This window comes from Gopherus flavomarginatus, chromosome 21 (assembly GCF_025201925.1).
Source record: "Gopherus flavomarginatus isolate rGopFla2 chromosome 21, rGopFla2.mat.asm, whole genome shotgun sequence".
Taxonomy (NCBI): Eukaryota; Metazoa; Chordata; order Testudines; family Testudinidae; genus Gopherus; species Gopherus flavomarginatus.
This window is the reverse complement of record NC_066637.1, coordinates 20,403,504-20,422,718: the sequence shown is the minus strand read 5'-3', so window position 1 is coordinate 20,422,718 and position 19,215 is coordinate 20,403,504. Positions and strand designations below refer to the sequence as shown.

At 50.2% G+C, this 19,215-nt stretch overlaps 1 protein-coding gene across 3 annotated transcripts in view; it reads left to right on the top strand.

Annotated features, from left to right (window-relative positions):
- The window catches only part of CCDC30 (coiled-coil domain containing 30), a 140,964-nt gene that overhangs the window by 110,378 nt on the left and 11,371 nt on the right, over positions 1 to 19,215 (top strand). For all 3 annotated transcript variants that reach the window (XR_007770676.1, XM_050931162.1, XM_050931163.1), the window contains exons 19-21: positions 2,224 to 2,381; positions 10,154 to 10,319; positions 18,209 to 18,330. Coding sequence is in view for 2 of the 3 variants with exons in the window: in XM_050931162.1 (XP_050787119.1) it covers positions 2,224 to 2,381; positions 10,154 to 10,319; positions 18,209 to 18,330 (446 nt within the window). In the remaining variant the exon portion in view is untranslated. The remainder of the gene's footprint in view (positions 1 to 2,223; positions 2,382 to 10,153; positions 10,320 to 18,208; positions 18,331 to 19,215) is intronic.

Here is a 19,215-nt window from a genome sequence, read left to right as displayed (position 1 = left end):
TCAAAGATAATCGCTAATGGCTCAGATAGCGCCTTAGTCAGCTCCTTGAGTATTCTAGGCTGCATTTCATCAGGCCCTGGTGACTTGAAAACATCTAACTTGTCTAAGTAATTTTTAACTTGTTCTTTCCCTATTTTAGCCTCTGGTCCTACCTCATTTTCACCGACATTAACTATTAACTAAGTATAGTGAATGCTTATGGGAAGAGGGCAGGTTTAGAAGAGAAAATAAGAAAAGAGCAAGTAAAAAATCACTTAGAAAAGTTAGATGCCTGCAAGTCACCAGGGCCTGATGAAATGCATCCTAGAATACTCAAGGAGTTAATGGAAGAGGTATCTGAGCCTCTAGCTATTATCTTTGGGAAATCATGGGAGACAGGGGAGATTCCAGAAGACTAGAAAGGGGCAAATATAGTGCCCATCTATAAAAAGGAAATAAAAACAACCCAGGAAACTACAGACCAGTTAGTTTAACTTCTGTGCCAGGGAAGATAATGGAGCAGGTAATCAAAGAAATCATCTGCAAACACTTGGAAGGTGGTAAGGTGATAGGGAATAGCCAGCATGGATTTGTAAAGAACAAATCATGTCAAACTAATCTGATAGCGTTCTTTGATAGGATAACGAGCCTTGTGGATAAGGGAGAAGCGGTGGATGTGATATACCTAGACTTTAGTAAGGCATTTGATACGGTCTCGCATGATATTCTTATAGATAAACTAGGAAAATACAATTTAGATGGGGCTACTATAAGGTGGGTGCATAACTGGCTGGATAACCGTACTCAGAGAGTAGTTGTTAATGGCTCCCAATCCTGCTGGAAAGGTATAACAAGTGGGGTTCCACAGGGGTCTGTTTTGGGACCGGTTCTGTTCAATATCTTCATCAACGATTTAGATGTTGGCATAGAAAGTACACTTATTAAGTTTGCGGATGATACCAAACTGGGAGGGATTGCAACTGCTTTGGAGGACAGGGTCAAAATTCAAAATGATCTGGACAAGTTGGAGAAATGGTCTGAGGTAAACAGGATGAAGTTCAATAAAGATAAATGCAAAGTGCTCCACTTAAGAAGGAACAATCAGTTTCACACATATAGAATGGGAAGAGACTGTCTAGGAAGGAGTATGGCAGAAAGAGATCTAGGGGTCATAGTGGACCACAAGCTTAATATGAGTCAACAGTGTGATACTGTTGCAAAAAAAGCAAACATGATTCTGGGATGCATTAACAGGTGTGTTGTAAACAAGACACGAGAAGTCATTCTTCCGCTTTACTCTGCGCTGTTTAGGCCTCAACTGGAGTATTGTGTCCAGTTCTGGGCATCACATTTCAAGAAAGATGTGGAGAAATTGGAGAGGGTCCAGAGAAGAGCAACAAGAATGATTAAAGGTCTTGAGAACATGACCTATGAAGGAAGGCTGAAGGAATTGGGTTTGTTTAGTTTGGAAAAGAGAAGACTGAGAGGGGACATGATAGCCGTTTTCAGATATCTAAAAGGGTGTCTTCAGGAGGAGGGAGAAAACTTGTTCACCTTAGCCTCCAATGATAGAACAAGAAGCAATGGGCTTAAACTGCAGCAAGGGAGATTTAGGTTGGACATTAGGAAAAAGTTTCTAACTGTCAGGATAGTTAAACACTGGAATAGATTGCCTAGGGAAGTTGTGGAATCTCCATCTCTGGAGATATTTAAGAGTAGGTTAGATAAATGTCTATCAGGGATGGTCTAGACAGTATTTGGTCCTGCCATGAGGGCAGGGGACTGGACTCGATGACCTCTCGAGGTCCCTTCCAGTCCTAGAGTCTATGAGTCTATGAGTCTATGTTAGACGCCACCAACCTTCTTGGTGAAAACCGAGGCAAAGAAATCATTAAGCACCTCTACCATTACCACATTTTCTGTCATTGTTTTTTCCTCCTCTCTGAGTAATGGGCCTACCCTGTCCTTGGTCTGCCTCTTGCTTCTAATGTAGCCGCTGTCTGTGCATTCCCTGTGCCTGCAGAGGTTCACAGAAGCTGTTCCTTCAGGAAGCACAGGTGGCATTGCGGTACCACAAATTAGCCTGCAGCAGGGGTGGGAGAGGCTGGCCCTGCAAACTGTACCAGAGGCAGGTTCCGTTCTCCAGCAGCCCAGGCTGACTTGCAGTAGTCAGCTGTTATTGATAGCGTCCAACCAAAACCTGTCATTTACTGTTTATCTAATTTGCAACCAATTTCCCCCAAGGTTTTGGAGCTACAACAAAAAATGAAGGAGTCCCATCACCAACTCCGCCTAACTGAGACCCACATTTTGGGCAGAAAGCAAATGGAGGAGGAGTTAAAGGAGGCCCAAGAAAGGGAAACTCAGCTGTGGTGGCAGCTCCAGGAAGAGCAGCGGAAAAGGTGAAAGGAACTGGGGTTGTCATGTTGCTGAGGTGAGGGGGTGCTAGTCCCAGGATGCTGGCTGCTCTGGGAACATGCTTTCCTGCTGTTTACATGGGGCTCTGCCTGGCAGTGGAATAAGGCTGCATTACTGCTTTAGCCTGGACAGGAAATGGGGATCCCTTCCCAACCAGAACTAAGGGCGTCTCACTGTCACCAGGCTGAGGTGATAGGCACTGTAGACAACCCTAGGGAGGGGGAGGGAGGTACAGGGGAATGCTATTGTCATGGTCTCCCCTGCAGAAATCAAAACCCTGGAAAGGGAGCTCTGAGCAGTGCTCTTGGGGCTGTGCGACTTGTAGCACGGTGAGTGCTGCAAGCAAACTCCACCGGAGGCTGCAAAGGCCTAATCAAAGCAGCAAAAACCTCCAGATGTGGAGCAAATATCCAGCCTGCCAGTGTTCTGCCTGTAAGGCATTCCAGTCAGAGGGAACCTCAGCTCAGCAAAAAGCCCTCCTGCCCCACAATGGGGTTTTAGCATTATTATTTCTATATGTAATATGGCAGCACCTTCAGGCCCCAAGCAAGATCAGAGCCCCGCTGGGCTGGGTGCTTTACAAATACAGGGCACAAGATGGTCCCTGCCCCAGAGAACGTATAGTCTAAATAAACATGACAGGCAAAGGTTGGGAGGGGGAACAGAGAGAGGAAGTGACTTGCCCAAGGTCATGCAGCAAGGCAGTGGGAGAGCTATTCCAGAACCCAGAGAATAAAACTCAGCTCTTCTGACTCCCGGTCCAGTGCACTGGCCACAAAACCACTCTGCTCCTGACTGGAGAAGTACGTGGATCTGGCAGAGATGGTCTCTCAGGTCGATAACGCAACAAAAATCTCAATGTTTTAAATTCACCCAAAGCTGCCAGGGATGTTCCAGATTTCCACCAGAGGCTGTAGAACCCAGAGACCTCACCACAAAAGCTAGGTCCATCTTGCTGCAGACTATGCAGGGCCTTGGTTATAGCATGCCCATCATCTTGGCATCTGGACTTCAGCTCCTACAGCGAGTGAGCAGCTGGCCCTAGCAAGTGATACAGTTGACTACAGCCTTTAAAGATAAGCTGGTGTTATGGACACATGCTAAGTTCCTTCCAAAGTGGTGACTGACAGGTCAGGTGTAAACTACAAATTTTTGTCAGTCTAGCTAAGTTAGTCAGAGTGTGAAGAAATCCCTGCTCAGCCAACATCACAATGCCAGCAACCCCCCAGTGCAGACACAGCTATGCCGAGACAAAAGTGCTTCTGTCGACATAGCTGATGGCATTCGGGCAAGAGGTTGAGCTATGCCAGCAGAAAAACTCTTTTGTTTGGTATAAGCCAGGAGTAGACAACCTATGGCACAGGTGCCAAAGGCTGCACGCGAGCTGCTTTTCAGTGGCACTCACACTGTCCAGGTCCAGGCCACCAATCCGGGGGGCTCTGCATTTTAATTTAATTTTAAATGAAGCTTCTTCAACATTTTAAAAATCATATTTACTTTACATACAACAATAGTTTAATTATATATTATAGACGTATAGAAAGAGACCTTCTAAAAATGTTAAAATGTATTACTGGCACGCAAAACCTTAAATTAGAGTGAATAAATGAAGACTCGGCACATCACTTCTGAAAGGTTGCCGACCCCTGGTATAAGCTGTGTCTACACTAGGGGGCTTTGCCAGTGTTAACTATACAGCAAAGCAAAGGCCACAGAGTTCCACTTTAATCATCCTGTGGATTTTATTTGTCCCATCCTGGCAAAGCCATGGTCCACAGACTTGCTGTGAATAACACCTTCGGCTTTTCTCTGGGCTAAGCCTTTAGAAAGTGCTACCAGCTTTGTGTGTCATTGGACACTAAGAGTCAGTCACTTTCAGCATTACCGAATTCCAGGGTTCTCCCTCACCCCTCAACACAACATGTGTTCTGATGTGATTCATTAACTGCATTACTGAAAGGAGTAACAAAGACTATTGAAGAAGGGCAGAGAGTGGATGGAGTTTACCTGGAATCCATTATAGCTACCATACTGGCAGATGATGGACAGGATAAAATATGTAGGCATCAGGGCCAAGAGTACAAGAGGCTGTTTGAACCCCCAGTCTGGCCCTGAATAGAAACGTAACAGTGTATTTCATTTCTCAAATTGGGAAAGGGGCAGGAAGGGTCCAGACAAGTATAGTCAATAGCATTAAATCTTCACTGGAAGGAGAGACAAGTTTGAGTCCCATAAGTAGGGTCCTACCAAATTCACTGCCATGAAAAACATGTCACGGACTGTGAAATCTGGTCTCCCCCCATGAAATCTGGTCTTTTGTGCACTTTTACTATATACTATACAAATTTCACAGGGGAGACCAGCGTTTCTTAGATTGGGGGTCCTGACCCAAAAGGGAGTTGCAAGGGGGTTGCAAGGTTCTGTTAGGGGGGTTGCAGTATTGCACTGTTACTTCTGCTCCGCCTTCAAGCTGGATAGCTGGAGAGCTGGATAGCCGGATAGCTGCTGACTGAGGGCCTAGCTCTGAAGGCAGCAGCCTGCCAGCAGGAGAGCAGAAGTAAGGGTGGCAATACCATACCATGTCACCCTTATTTCTGCGCTGCTGCCTTCAGAGCTGGGATCCTGGCCAGCAACCGTTGCTCTCCAGCTGCCCAGCTCTGAAGGCAGCGCCACTGCCAGCAGCAGTGCAGAAGTAAGGGTAGCAGTACCGCAACCCCCTGTACAATAACCTTGTGACACCCCCCCCCCCCCCACGACTCCTTTTTGGGTCAAGACCCCTATAATTATAATGCCATAAAATTTGAGATTTAAATAGCTGAAATCGTTAAATTGATTGTTTTTTTAAATCCTTTGACCATGAAATTGACCAAAATGGACTGTGAATTTGGTAGGCCCCTACCCACAAGGCTGAGCAGCAGAGCAAGCACTCAGATACCATGGTGATGGGCACAGTATAAGGACCTAGAGAGATGGTAGCTAATGTTATCTGTATGTCTGTCTGAACATATTGTTAAGTTAAATGAGAAATAGCATCAGATGTAAGGTCTGCATTTATAACCAGTACGAACATAGCAGGGGTCACTGGCCAAGGGCATAGTGTGCTGAGATTATAGAGACGTGTGGATAAGTTAAGGAGGTGGGGCCGGGGCTCTAGTCTTGGAAAACACGTGTGAATATTCAGCAAGTTAGATGGGTCGAAGGGAGGAAAGGACTTGGTGCTGATTGGAACGGCCACAGCAGGGACAGCCATAGTGTGCCAGGCTGCATAGATAATACAGTGCATTTCACATCAACAGAGATGATTAGGGCTGTGGAAATATGTAGAGAGTTTTTTGTGAACTCCTAGAGTCTGAGTCATTCCTTCAAGGACAAGAGGGAGGGATAGCGCAGTGGTTTGAGCATTGGCCTGTTAAACCCAGGGTTGTGAGCTCAATCCTTGAGGGGGCCATTTAGGGATTTGGGGATTGGTCCTGCTGGGAGTTGGACTAGATGATCTCTTGAGGTCCTTTCCAACCCTAATAATCTATGATCCTAAGAGGATGCAACCCATAGAGGCAGCTGGATCAGGAGAATCATTTACCCTGGAGGGAAGCCAGGACCATCGTGGGGATTCTGCCTCACTACCATGCCATGTTTTCAGGAAGTTCCTGGATCAGCATGCAGAGGAGCTGCTGCGGCACCTCCATAGCTTTGCGCACTGGAAAGTACTCTGCGTGAACTCCACTGCAGAGGCTACCTGGCAGTGGTGCTGATCCCAGCCACTGCTCTTGGTGGACTTTCTGCCACTAGGGTCCTGTAACCTCAGACTGAATTAGGCCCAAAATTCCCCACCCCAGCAACCTTCAACAGCACCTGCCTTCCCCACTGCCCCCCACCCCAGCATTCATCCATCCAGGCATTCAGTACCAACGGGGAGACACATTGGCTGGGTGATCGGCAATGAAAGAGTTAACAATGTCAACTTCTAAATGGTGGTCAGTTGGTCTCAGCATTAACTCCCCCTGAGACTGAGTGGGGCACATCCCACTGCAGTCCCTGTCCCTGTGCAAACTCAGGCAGACATTGCTGCATCAGTTACTGCTGGAAGCTTCCCGTACAGACGTAACCACCTAGGTTATGCTGCACTGTTCTGAAGCGGGGGAGGGGTTCTATGGCATGTTTGCTTTGGGGTACAGAACAATGGGTAAGGTTAACAAGGTCATTCTGGTCCTGGAGATACTGGTGGTTTCAGGGGGACTCCCTGTACCAATAATGGTGCATACGGCTAGAACCGGAATGAACTTCGGAAGTGCACCTCCTGCAGCGGCTGGGTATGACCTTCACCTCCTCTCGGGTGAGGATGGACTCCGCGCTTGTCTACCCTGGGGAATAGCTACTCCACATTGGTTAATCCATTTTGGAAGCAGAATAAGAGCAACTCCACAGGGAGCTAGTGTGGAGAAGCTATTGGACTTTACATTCCCTGGCTTATTTCACAACTAACTTTCCCATGTAGACAAGTCCTAAAATAAGTCTTTCTTTTCCTCATCACAAGGTCTCAGACTCCAGGAATGGCAAAATATGTAGTGGGCACAGCACAAAGATATGCATGTAGTATTGGTGACGCTTCCTGGGGTTACCCAAGGTTGGGAAGCATCTCACTCCCCTTTGTCCTTGCCATGGGGAAGGCCCGTCTTTGTCTGTCAGGTTCAGCTCCGCAACTCCATCAGCCATGGGCAACACACGCCATTCCCTTTGGGCCTTGCAGGTCCTGCTGTCTCTCTCCACGTTAGCAACAGGCACACTCAAACCCGAGTCCTCCAAGCATCTCCCTGATGTGTCCAGTTCTGGTCCACTGGACCCTCACAATATTCGCAGATTGGCTGCTTCCAAAGAAACAATATACTCTAGCTTACCAGGCACCTCCGATCACCACTCCGCTTAACACACAGCACTTGCACATGTACAGAGTGAACTAAGGTCTATGTTTATTTAACAGAGATATTCAAGTAGTTGCAAGTGGAAGAATGAAAACAAATGGTTACGTATAAAATAAAATCCTAGTACACATGCTACAGCCTAGACTTAATTTACTAGATACTCTTCTGTCTAACCAAGTATTTCTCAGCAGCACTTTACAGCCAGGTGGCCTGTGACCCTCCTTTCATGAGACAGACACACTGTCCCCTTGCCTCTGAGGTGACGGATTCCGTGTGTGTCTTTGGCCCCCAAGATATACCAATCCTATCCTTCATCTTTATTCATAAACAGCTCACCCTCTGCTGTTGGTTTAATTTTGTAGACTTGCTCTCTTGTAGATTTCTCAATCTCTTCTTTTGCCCATGGCTCAGTATGCAAATAGGCACACAGTGAGGCATAAAACAGAACACACCAATCATCGCCTAGGGAGAGAGGTCTCTGTTATCTCCTGCTTGAAAGGAACATTTCCAAGGTATATCACCTCCTGGTGATTTGCCTTAACTCCAAGACCTTAAGAGTAGAGTGTCAAGCGATTAAAAAATAAATCATGATTAATCACACGATTAATCGCACTGTTAAACAATATTAGAATACCATTTATTTAAATATTTTTGGATGTTTTTCTACATTTTCTAATATATTGATTTCATTTACAACATAGAATACAAAGTGTACAGTACTCACTTTATATTTATTTTTTATTACAAATATTTGCACTTTAAAAAACAAAATAAATTGTATTTTTCAATTCCCCTATTACAAGTACTGTAGTGCAATCTTTTTATCATGAAAGTTGAACTTATGGGAGATAATGCTGCCAGCTTCCTGTTTACAATGACACCTGAAGGTCAGAAAAGGCATTCGTATGGCACTGTTGTACCCAGCATCACAAGATATTTATGTGCCAGATGCACTAAAGATTCATATGTCCCTTCATGATTCAACTATCATTCCAGAGAACATGTGTCCATGCTGATGACAGGTTCTGCTCAATAACCATCCAAAGCAGTGCAGACCGACGCATGTTCATTTTCGTCACCTGAGTCAGATGCCACCAGTAGAAGGTTGATTTTCTTTTTTGGTGGTTCAGTTTCTGTAGTTTCTGCATCAGAGTGTTGCTCTTTTAAGATTTCTGAAAGCATGCTCCACACCTCGCCCCTCTCAAATTTTGAGAGGCACTTCAGATTCTTAAACTTTGGGTCCAGTGCTATAGCTATCTTTAGAAATATCAGATGGGTACCTTCTTTGCTTTTTGTCAAATCTGCAGTGAAAGTGTTCTTAAAAAGAATAACGTGCTGAGTCATCATCCAAGACTGCTATAACCATGAAATATATGGCAGAATGCGGGTAAAACAGAGCAGAAGACATACAGTTCTTCTCCAAGGAGTTCAGTCACACATTTAATTAACGCATTATTTTTTTAACAAGCGTCATCAGCACAGAAACATGTCCTCTGGAATGGTGAAGCATGAAGGGGCATATGAATGTTTAGCGCATCTGGCATGTAAATACCTTGCAATGCTGGCTACAAAAGTGCCATGTGAATGCCTTTTTCTCACTTTCAGGTGACACTGTAAATAAGAAGCGGGCAGCATTATCCCCCATAAATGTAAACAAACTTGGATGATTTAGTTGAGGATTGGTCCTGCTTTGAGCAGGAGGTTGGACTAGATGCCTCCTGAGGTCCCTTCCAACCCTGATATTCTATGATTCTATGTCTTAGCAATTGACTGAACAAGAGGTAGGACTGAGTGGACTTGTAGGCTCCAAAGTTTTACATTGTTTTGTTTTTGAGTGCAGTTATTTAATAAAAAAATCGACATTTGCAAGTTGCACTTTCACAGTAAAGAGATTGCACTACAGTACTTGTATGAGGTGAATTGAAAAATACTATTTCTTTTATCATTTTTACAGTGCAAACTTTTGTAATAAAAATAATAATAAAAAGTGAGCATGTACACTTTGTATTCTATGTTATAATTGAAATCAATATATTTGAAAATATAGAAAAACATCCAAAAATATTTAATAAATTTCCATTGCCATTCTATTATTAACAGTGCGATTAAAGCTGCCATTAATCACAGTTAATATGTTTAATCACCATTAATTTTTTTAAATCAATCGTGTGAGTTAACTGCAATTAATTGATAGCCCTACTTAAGAGCATCATTTTCAGGATAGGTACATAAATCCTTAAATATTATCCGTACATACATTTCATACTGGTTATGATGACCAGTGGGCTACTGGCTCTCAGTAGAGATCTCACATGCCAGCCTTCAATGAAGTGTTATGCATATCTGACCCAGGGGATCCCTGTAAAACCCTATGACCCCCTGTGCCCTCTACCAGTTGGCATCAATGGGTCCCTAGGTCACAATATTCATAGCTCATTTCATTTCATTGTCTTTCTGATTCACAGGTCTAATGACTAATGATCTTCAGAGGGGGCTTTGCATTAGTAATTGGCCTTGTCTACACCCAAAAGTTGTACCTCTGTAACTATACCAATGTAGTTAAAAGGGTACAACTCCCTCAGTGTGGATGCAGTTATACCAGAATAAAGGTGCTTATCCCAGTAAAGCTTATTCCCATGTGGAAAGGAGAATAAACTATGCTGGTATAAGGCACCTTTATACCAGTATAACTGGGTTCATACTAGAGGTTATATTGATATAACTATTTATACTGACACAAAATCTCTGTGGGGACCAGGCCCAGAGTAACTTGAAACCCTGTCAACTTCTTATCAGTGGTTGTCCATTGTTGCCTCATTGCCATGACATGCTTTTAGGAAGCTCCTGGATCAGCATGCAGAGGAGCTGCAGCAACAGCTCAGACACTCACACGGGACTGAGACTTTGCTGGCCAAGACTCACGCTGAGCTGCAGGTCAGGTTTCAGCAGCAGGAGGCACAACTGCATATATTAGAGGATGAAAAAAAAACATCATTAGATGAGGTAAGTTACACATGGCTGCTCTGGGGTTGGCTGTTTGGGAAGGGGACAGGTTGGTGGCATAAATGATGCTGCTGTTCTAATGACTAACTTCAATACAGACCATCAAGCTAAGAGTCAGTACTTCCCTGTCAGCTGATAATGCTGCTGTGGAGAATGTAGAAGTGTTTGTGGCATTCTGAAAGATACTTGTGACTCCATGTCCTCACTCACTTTGTATTGCTACCCACTGGGTGTGAAGGAGTTAGTTTCTCCTCTGGGACAGGCAGATAAGGGATGGGGATGTTGGTGCCACATGTGCTTGCCTGGGTTGGTATGAATGAACTATCAAGAACTGTCCCCATACGGAAGAATTTGCCTTGGGAGATACAATGGAGGACCAAAGACTGGACATTAACTTTCAACGGCTGGGAGCTGTAGGAAGCAGGATGTGTGAACACGGCACGGCTGCAACTGGGGACAAGAGGCTTGGTATGAGCGGACTGTGATAGAAGATTGCAGCAGCCCAGGATAGAGGGGAAAGAAACAGAGAGATGAAATCCAGGAGGCTTTGGACAGCAGGGGCAGGTAATTCTGCCAGCATGGGCTCTCAGTGAAGTTTTCCTTTTCCACACTAACCTAAGGACTCTTTAATACCATGCTCTAGTGGTAAATGTTGGTTTGTTCTGAGTAGTTTGTCCTGCTTTGTTATGAATCCCTGCTGGTTGTCTTGCTCCCCAGTGAAGTCTCTACCAGGTGTCAACGCTCATTTGGACCCACTAAAGAGCCACAGTGAGAACAGAGGCACTGGGGCCAGAGGGCTCAGTCTTGGAGCAGTGGAGTTGCAGGGCCCATGCCCAGAAATTGATAACACAGGGTCAAATCCTGAGAGGTTCTGAGCTCCTGCAGCTCCCACTGATTTCAACGGGGATTCCAGGTGTTCAGTATCTCTTAGGGGCCTGGATTAAAATATGAGTGATGTGAAAACAGAGCTCTCCGTGCTCTCCTCCACAACATCATCCCACCCACCTGTTTAAGGCCTGGTCTACACTTAAAAATTAGCTCCACCTGGCTGCGTCGCTCAGGGCTGTAAAAAAGTCATGCCCTGAGCACTGTAGTGAGACTGACCTAACCCCTGGTGTAGACGCAGGTAGGCAAATGGAAGAGTGCTTCTATTAACCTAGCTACTGCCTCCTGCAATAGCATCCACAGAAAACCCCCTTCCGTTGGTATAGGAAGCATCTACACTGCAACGCTGCAGCTGTGCCACTGTATCATAAACAAGGCCTAAAGCTTACTGTGAATAGAGCTCCGTGGGAGGGTTGGGTGAGGGCAGGAGGATGGAACAGGAGAAGGCAGCCCCTTTCCTTTCAGAGCATGGGGCCTTTTGCACAGCAATCCGGGTAGGAGACAATACACCTGGGAGCGGTGTCCCTTCACTCTGTGTCCCTGCCAGGGAGATCCACATTCTTCCAACTTAGCTAGGAAGAGGCAGACTCCTCCTGTGGCCATAGCAAAGGCAGTTTCATTGGAGTGGCAAGAGCAGAATAGCCTAGATACGATTGTTCTTCTTCGAGTGATTGCTCATATGCATTCCAGTTAGGTGTGCGCGCGCCGCGTGCACGTTCGTCGGAGAAACTTTTACCCTAGCAACCCAGGCGGGTCGGCTGGGCGCCCCCTGGAGTGGCGCCGCCATGGCGCCCAATATATATCCCAGCCGACCCGGCCACCCTTCAGTTCCTTCTTACCGCCCGTGTCGGTCGTTGGAACTGTGGAGCGCGGTTTCGCTGATCTCCACACTCCCTAGCAGCTCATTTAGCTTTCGTTGTACATAGTTAATTATTGTATATAGATAGTTTATAGTTATCAATACTCAGTAATTTAGTGTTGTTAGTGTAGTTTTTAGTGGTAGCGAGGGGATCGGGGTACACCCCCCCCACACACGGGGAGCCGGAGCCCATGCCCGGCTCATCCGGTTTCAAGCCGTGTTCAGCTTGTCACAAACCCATGCCTGTGGGAGACCCTCATGACTCCTGCTTAAAATGCCTAGGGGAGTCGCACTTAACTGCTAAGTGCTCAATCTGCAAGTCCTTTAAGCCAAGGACCAAAAAGGAGCGGGACATTAGATTAAGACAGCTCCTAATGGAAGCGGCCCTGACATCTTCGCCCTCGGCTCAGAGCGCAAGTCAGCCAGTGAGCAAGGGCACCGCGGCACCGAGTACCTCCTCCAAGAAGGCGGCACCGAAACCGGGCCAGAGCCGCTCCACCTCCCCGAGACCGAAGGCGGCGAAGGCACAAATCGTCTCGCCATCAGCCGCCCCGCAGCCAGACCCTGTGCAGAAGACGGATTGCCCGGCACCGACACCAGCCGCGGCACCGCCCAAACCGGTACCGTCGACTCCGGCCCCGCGAGGACCGTCGAGTCCGGCACCTGGTAGCTCCCCGGTACACGCAGTGGTAGAGCGCTCCACACCTACTACCCCGGAGACATTTGCCGCGGCGAGAGAGCTGATCGCCATCACAGAGGCACCGATGCCCTTACCCCCGGCACCGCCGGTGCGGGTCCTGTGTTCTATGGGCAAGCCGACCCTGACCAGACCAGCTTCGGTCAGTGTAACAGACCGGCACCGCTCCAGGTCGCGGTCCGGCAGACGCTCGGCTTCAAGACGCCGTTCAGGCTCACGGCGTCGGTCCCGGTCCCGATCCCGATCCCGGTACCGATCGGGCTCCTGGCACCGATCACCTCGACGGCGATCGCCTAGGCACCGGTCGAGCTCTCGGCACCGATCACCCCGGTACCGCTCACGCTCCCGGCACCGGTCAGGCTCCCGGCACCGGTCGGCGTCACGTGCGTCAACTTCGTACTCCCGGCACCGCTCCAGCTCACGGCACCGCAGGGAGCACCGCGCCTACAGAAGCAGATCCAGACAACGGCACTCACGATCCCGGTCGACCTCCCGGCACCGAGCCGGTCGCAGGTCCCGGTCTCGCTCTCCGCACTGATACCAGCACCGGTCGCCAGTATCCAGAGGTGTGAGGTCGGTCGGTACCTCGGCACCGACTTTTGCAGCACCACCGTGGCCATCAAGAGGCACGTCGGCATCCTCCCATGCTGGTAGCTATTACGAACCCGAAGTACCGCTGGGCGAGTTTCAAGACCCCCACACACAGGACACGAGTGCCCAACAGTGGGGTTTCTGGACACCCTGGGCTTACCAACAGACCCAGGGTGCCCCCCTGCCTCAGCCACATCCCACTACCGCAGAGCATCGGGTGCCAGAGGCCACTGTTTCCCGACCTCCCGTGATTGAGTCGGGCAAACAGCCGCGTCCAGACTCACCGGGCTGTCACAAGCAGGAACCAGAGGAACAACGAGACACCGCACAGGATGACCTCATCCCCGGAGTCTCCTCCTCCTCCTCCTCGCCGGACGAGGCAGTGGCTGGGACTTCAACATCGGGGCCTCCACCTATAGACCTCAGGGCCCACCAGGACCTCCTCCGTAGGGTGGCCCTTAATATCAACCTCCCGGTGGAGGAAGTCTCAGAGGTTCAGGACCCGGTGGTGAGCATCCTATCAGCCGATGCCCCTACCCGGGTAGCCCTGCCGTTTATAAGGACTATTCAGTCTACCACCGAAAACCTGTGGCAGTCACCAGCCTCCATCCCGCCGACAGCTAAGGGAGTGGAGAGGAAGTACATGGTACCCTCTCGGGGGTACGAGTACCTGTATGTACACCCTCCCCCCTCCTCCCTAGTGGCCCAGTCGGTCAACGACAGAGAGCGGCATGGACAACAGGCACCGGCCCCCAAGTCCAAAGAGGCTAAGCGCATGGACCTCATGGGTCGCAAGGTCTACTCAGCGGGGGCCTTGCAACTCCGTGTGGCCAACCAGCAGGCCCTTCTAGGGCGTTATAACCACAACATATGGGTGGAGGTGGGTAAGTTCGCAGAACTGCTACCCCAGGACTCACGCCCAGAATTTAACGCATTCCTGGAGGAGGGTAAGAAGGTGGCCAGGACCGCCCTCCAGGCCTCACTCGATGCAGCTGACTCGGCAGCCAGAACCATGGCGTCCGGAATAACCATGCGGCGCATCTCATGGCTTCAAGCCTCCACACTACCTCCAGAACTGCAATACACTATCCAAGACCTACCCTTTGACGGGAAATGGTTGTTCTCGGATAAGACGGACTCCAAATTGCAAAATCTAAAAGACAATCGGGTCATTATTCGTTCGCTGGGGATGCATACCCCTTCCACCCAGCGTAGACCCTTCAGGCCCCAAGCACGGTGCCCATACTTTCCACCCCGTCAGAGGCAGGACCTCAATAGACGGCGTGGCCGTGGGGGACGCAGACGCCAACCCAGCTCCCAGGGAGGCCAGAACCAAGGGCCTTCCAAGTCACAACCGGGCCCAAGTCCGGTTTTTGAAGGTGCGCCTGGGGACGGCTTATCAGTCTCAATTCAGGATCCTTCCCCTACCTTCTCCAACCGCCTCTCCCGCTTCCTCCCGGCGTGGTCTCAATTAACGTCAGACCGTTGGGTACTGCGCACAGTGAAGCATGGATACCATCTCCAATTTGCTTCTTCACCCCCTTCCCGCCCCCCTTCCCAGTCCCTCTTCAGGGACCCCTCTCACGAGCAAACCCTCCTGCAGGAGGTTAGTTCCCTCCTGGCGGCGGGGGCCATAGAGGAAGTGCCTCTAGCCGAGAGAGGCAAGGGATTCTACTCCCGATATTTCCTGATTCCCAAATCCAAGGGAGGTCTCAGACCCATCCTAGACCTTCGGGGCCTCAACAAGTGGATGCTCAAGTTGAAGTTCCGTATGATCTCCCTGGGAACCATTATCCCATCCCTGGATCCTGGAGACTGGTACGCCGCCCTCGACATGAAAGACGCATACTTCCATATTGCCATCTTCCCACCGCACAGGAAGTACCTCCGCTTCACGGTCACACATCAGCACTTCCAGTTCACAGTTCTACCCTTCGGTCTCTCGACAGCCCCGAGGGTGTTCACCAAGTGCATGGCCGTCGTGGCTGCCCACCTCCGTCGGCGGAAAATCCACGTCTTCCCGTACCTAGACGACTGGCTCCTGAAAGCTTCCTCCCAGTCGCAGGTGCGACGGCATGTAGAGGCCGTCACGGACCTCTTTTCCCGGCTGGGCCTGCTCCTCAATGCCGAGAAGTCCAGCCTGGTTCCAGCACAGAGGTTGGACTTCATAGGCGCGACCCTGGACTCTATTCAGGCCAGGGCCTTCTTACCTCAACCCCGCTTCCAGGCGATCGGTGTGATCATCCGGAGCTTGCAAGCATCCCCACTCACCTCGGTTCGAACATGCCTCACACTCCTCGGTCATATGGCCGTCTGCACTTACGTGACAAAGCATGCCAGACTCAGAATGAGGCCCCTCCAAACGTGGCTTCATTCAGTATACCGACCGAGCAGAGACCACCCGGATGTGTTAGTGACGGTCCCCCCCGATCCTCTCCGCTCCCTCAACTGGTGGCTGACCCCTTCGTTGGTATGCGCGGGGATGCCATTCCATCCGCAACAGCCATCGGTAACTCTAACAACCGATGCGTCATCCCTGGGGTGGGGAGCTCACTTAGGAAACCTGCGCACCCAGGGCCTATGGTCGTCCCACGAGCTGTCACTCCACATAAATGTCCGGGAGCTAAGGGCAGTCCGCCTTGCCTGCCAGGCATTTCACTGTCACCTGCAAGGCCGTTGCGTTTCCGTACTCACGGACAACACAATAGCCATGTATTATATCAACAAACGGGGGGAACCCGGTCATCTCCCCTATGCCAAGAGGCCATTCGACTCTGGGACTTCTGTATAGCCCACTCGATAGACTTGGTGGCATCCTTCCTCCCAGGGGTCGAGAACACGCTGGCGGACAACCTCAGCCAATCCTTCCTCTGCCACGAATGGTCGATCAGACCGGACGTCATCCATTCCATCTTCCAGAGGTGGGGTTTTCCCCGCATAGACCTCTTCGCAACCAGGTCCAACAGGAAGTGCCAGGAGTTTTGCTCCTTTCAAGGTCTCTCCCCGGGGTCGATCACGAATGCATTTCTCCTGCCGTGGACCCGCCATCTCCTGTATGCCTTCCCTCCGTTCCCCCTGGTACACAAGGTCCTGTTGAAGCTGCGCAGAGACAAGGCGCATCTGATCCTGATCGCACCTGCGTGGCCCAGACAGCACTGGTTCACCGCCTTGCTGGACCTATCTGTGGACCCCCCAATTCACCTTCCTCTCCACCCAGACCTGATTACCCAGAATCATGGCACGCTTCACCACCCGGACCTGCGAGCCCTACACCTCACGGCGTGGCTCCTGCATGGCTGAGCTCGGCGGAGCTCAGCTGCTCCGCACCGGTCCAACATATACTCCTTAACAGCAGGAAGCCCTCCACTCGCTCTACGTACAGGGCCAAGTGGAAGCGTTTCTCTTGCTGGTGCGCTTCTCAAGGGGTGAACCCTACGCAGTCCCCAGTTTCCACAATCCTCGACTACCTCTGGTACCTTAAGCAGCAGGACCTGGCAACTTCCTCCTTAAAGGTACACTTGGCGGCCATTTCCGCCTTCCGGCCAGGCGAAGGTGGACGCTCCATATTCTCTCATCCCTTAGTCGCCAGATTTCTTAAAGGCCTGGAGCGGCTATACCCCCCCGTACGCCGCCCTGCCCCTACTTGGGACCTTAACTTAGTCCTGAACAGGCTCATGCTCCCACCATTCGAGCCACTGGCAACGTGCTCGCTCACCCACCTATCATGGAAGACGGCTTTCCTGGTGGCCATTACATCGGCCAGACGGGTCTCAGAGCTGAAAGCTCTCACAGTGGACCCACCCTACACCGTCTTCCATAAAGACAAAGTACATCTACGACCCCACCCGACGTTCCTCCCTAAGGTGGTTTCCACCTTCCATACCAACCAGGACATCTTCCTCCCCGTCTTCTTCCCGAAACCACACTCTTCCCGGCGGGAGCAACAGCTACACTCCTTGGATGTACGTAGAGCGCTTGCTTTCTACATCGAGAGAACTAAAGGGTTTCGGAAGTCCCCTCAGCTGTTTGTGGCGATCGCAGAACGCATGAGAGGGCAGCCTATATCCTCTCAGAGGATCTCCTCCTGGGTAACTGCTTGCATCCGCGCATGCTACGACTTAGCTCGTGTCCCCTCTGGCCACCTCACAGCACACTCCACGAGAGCCCAGGCGACATCGGCGGCCTTCCTGGCGCATGTGCCTATACAGGAGATATGTCGTGCGGCAACCTGGTCATCGGTCCACACATTCACCGCACACTATGCGCTAGTCAGACAATCTAGAGATGATGTGGCCTTTGGCGTAGCAGTTTTAAATACCGCCACATCTCGCTCCGACCCCACCGCCTAGGTAAGGCTTGGGAATCACCTAACTGGAATGCATATGAGCAATCACTCGAAGAAGAAAAGACGGTTACTTACCTTTGTAACTGTTGTTCTTCGAGATGTGTTGCTCATATCCATTCCAAACCCACCCTCCTTCCCCACTGTCGGAGTAGCCGGCAAGAAGGAACCGAAGGGTGGCCGGGTCGGCTGGGATATATATTGGGCGCCATGGCGGCGCCACTCCAGGGGGCGCCCAGCCGACCCGCCTGGGTTGCTAGGGTAAAAGTTTCTCCGACGAACGTGCACACGGCGCGCGCACACCTAACTGGAATGGATATGAGCAACACATCTCGAAGAACAACAGTTACAAAGGTAAGTAACCGTCTTTTCCTTTGTCTGGTTACTGGGCAAAAAAGAGGCTTTATAACAGAGAAGCTGTTGAGCCCAGAGCCGGGAGCGCAAGGACTGAAAGGACGTTTTCTGTCCCTACATTTTTTTAAAGAGAAATTCTAAAACATGCATCTGTTTTTCAGCATCTCCATTGTCAAAAAGCCAATCAGAACCTTTCAGAGCAGCTGTCGCTGTTGCAGCAGGAGAAGGAAACCCTCCACGAGGAATATGATTGTCTCCTGAAGCAGCTCGATATCTACATCAGGTAATGACCAAAGCAGCAGGGGCCACGGAGGATTGAGTTTGCACTGCATCTGCTCTTGGTGTCCCTGTTGTGACAGTGGAGTGGCTTATAGTGTGAACTTTGGTCTCCCATGTAATACAGTCAGCACTGAGAGATCTGCTTTCAGTTGACATCTTCAAAGAGAATCAGGCAGAGTAAATGTCCCACTTCTGTAGCTAGGTCATTCTGTGTTCTTCCATTCAGGAGCTGAGGGTGGTGTAGGGCACGGGCACCATGTAAGACGTGCGGATTCACCCAGGATCGGCGCTAGGGGTTTGAGCACCCTAGGCGGAAGGCAATTTCACCATCCCGCACGCTGGTGCCTGCGGAGGGTCCTGTGCTCCGTGGCTCCGTTGGAGCTGCCGCAGTCATGCCTGCGGGAGGTCCACCGGAGCCGCGGAGCACCGGACCCTTCGCAGGCACCACTGTGGCCCCCTCCAGCAAAACGGCACCCACCATTTATTCTGGTGCCCTAGGCGATTGCCTAGGCTGCCTAAATGGTAGCGCCAGCCCTGGATTCACCCCTGCAGCCCCTCCTGCTGGTGACTTCCAGGAATTAGCTCATTCTAGCTCCGGAGCGCCCTCTACAGGCTGGTGATCTGCCTGTCCTCTGACCCCTGTGTCCCTCCCGGACCCAGTGCCCTTGTACCTGGGGTGCTGCTTCTGAGCAGTAACCCCTTTCTCTTTCCCCGTCCCAGGGAAACCCCCACCCATTATCCCACCTCAGTATATGGCTACTGCCAGCCATCATCTAGCCCCATGCCTTGGGACAGACTGCACTATCAGCCTACTCATCACTGGCAAGGAGGGTTTGGACCTGCTGCCTTGGCCTACCCCTGGGCTGCCCTCTGCAACCCCCAGCACCCC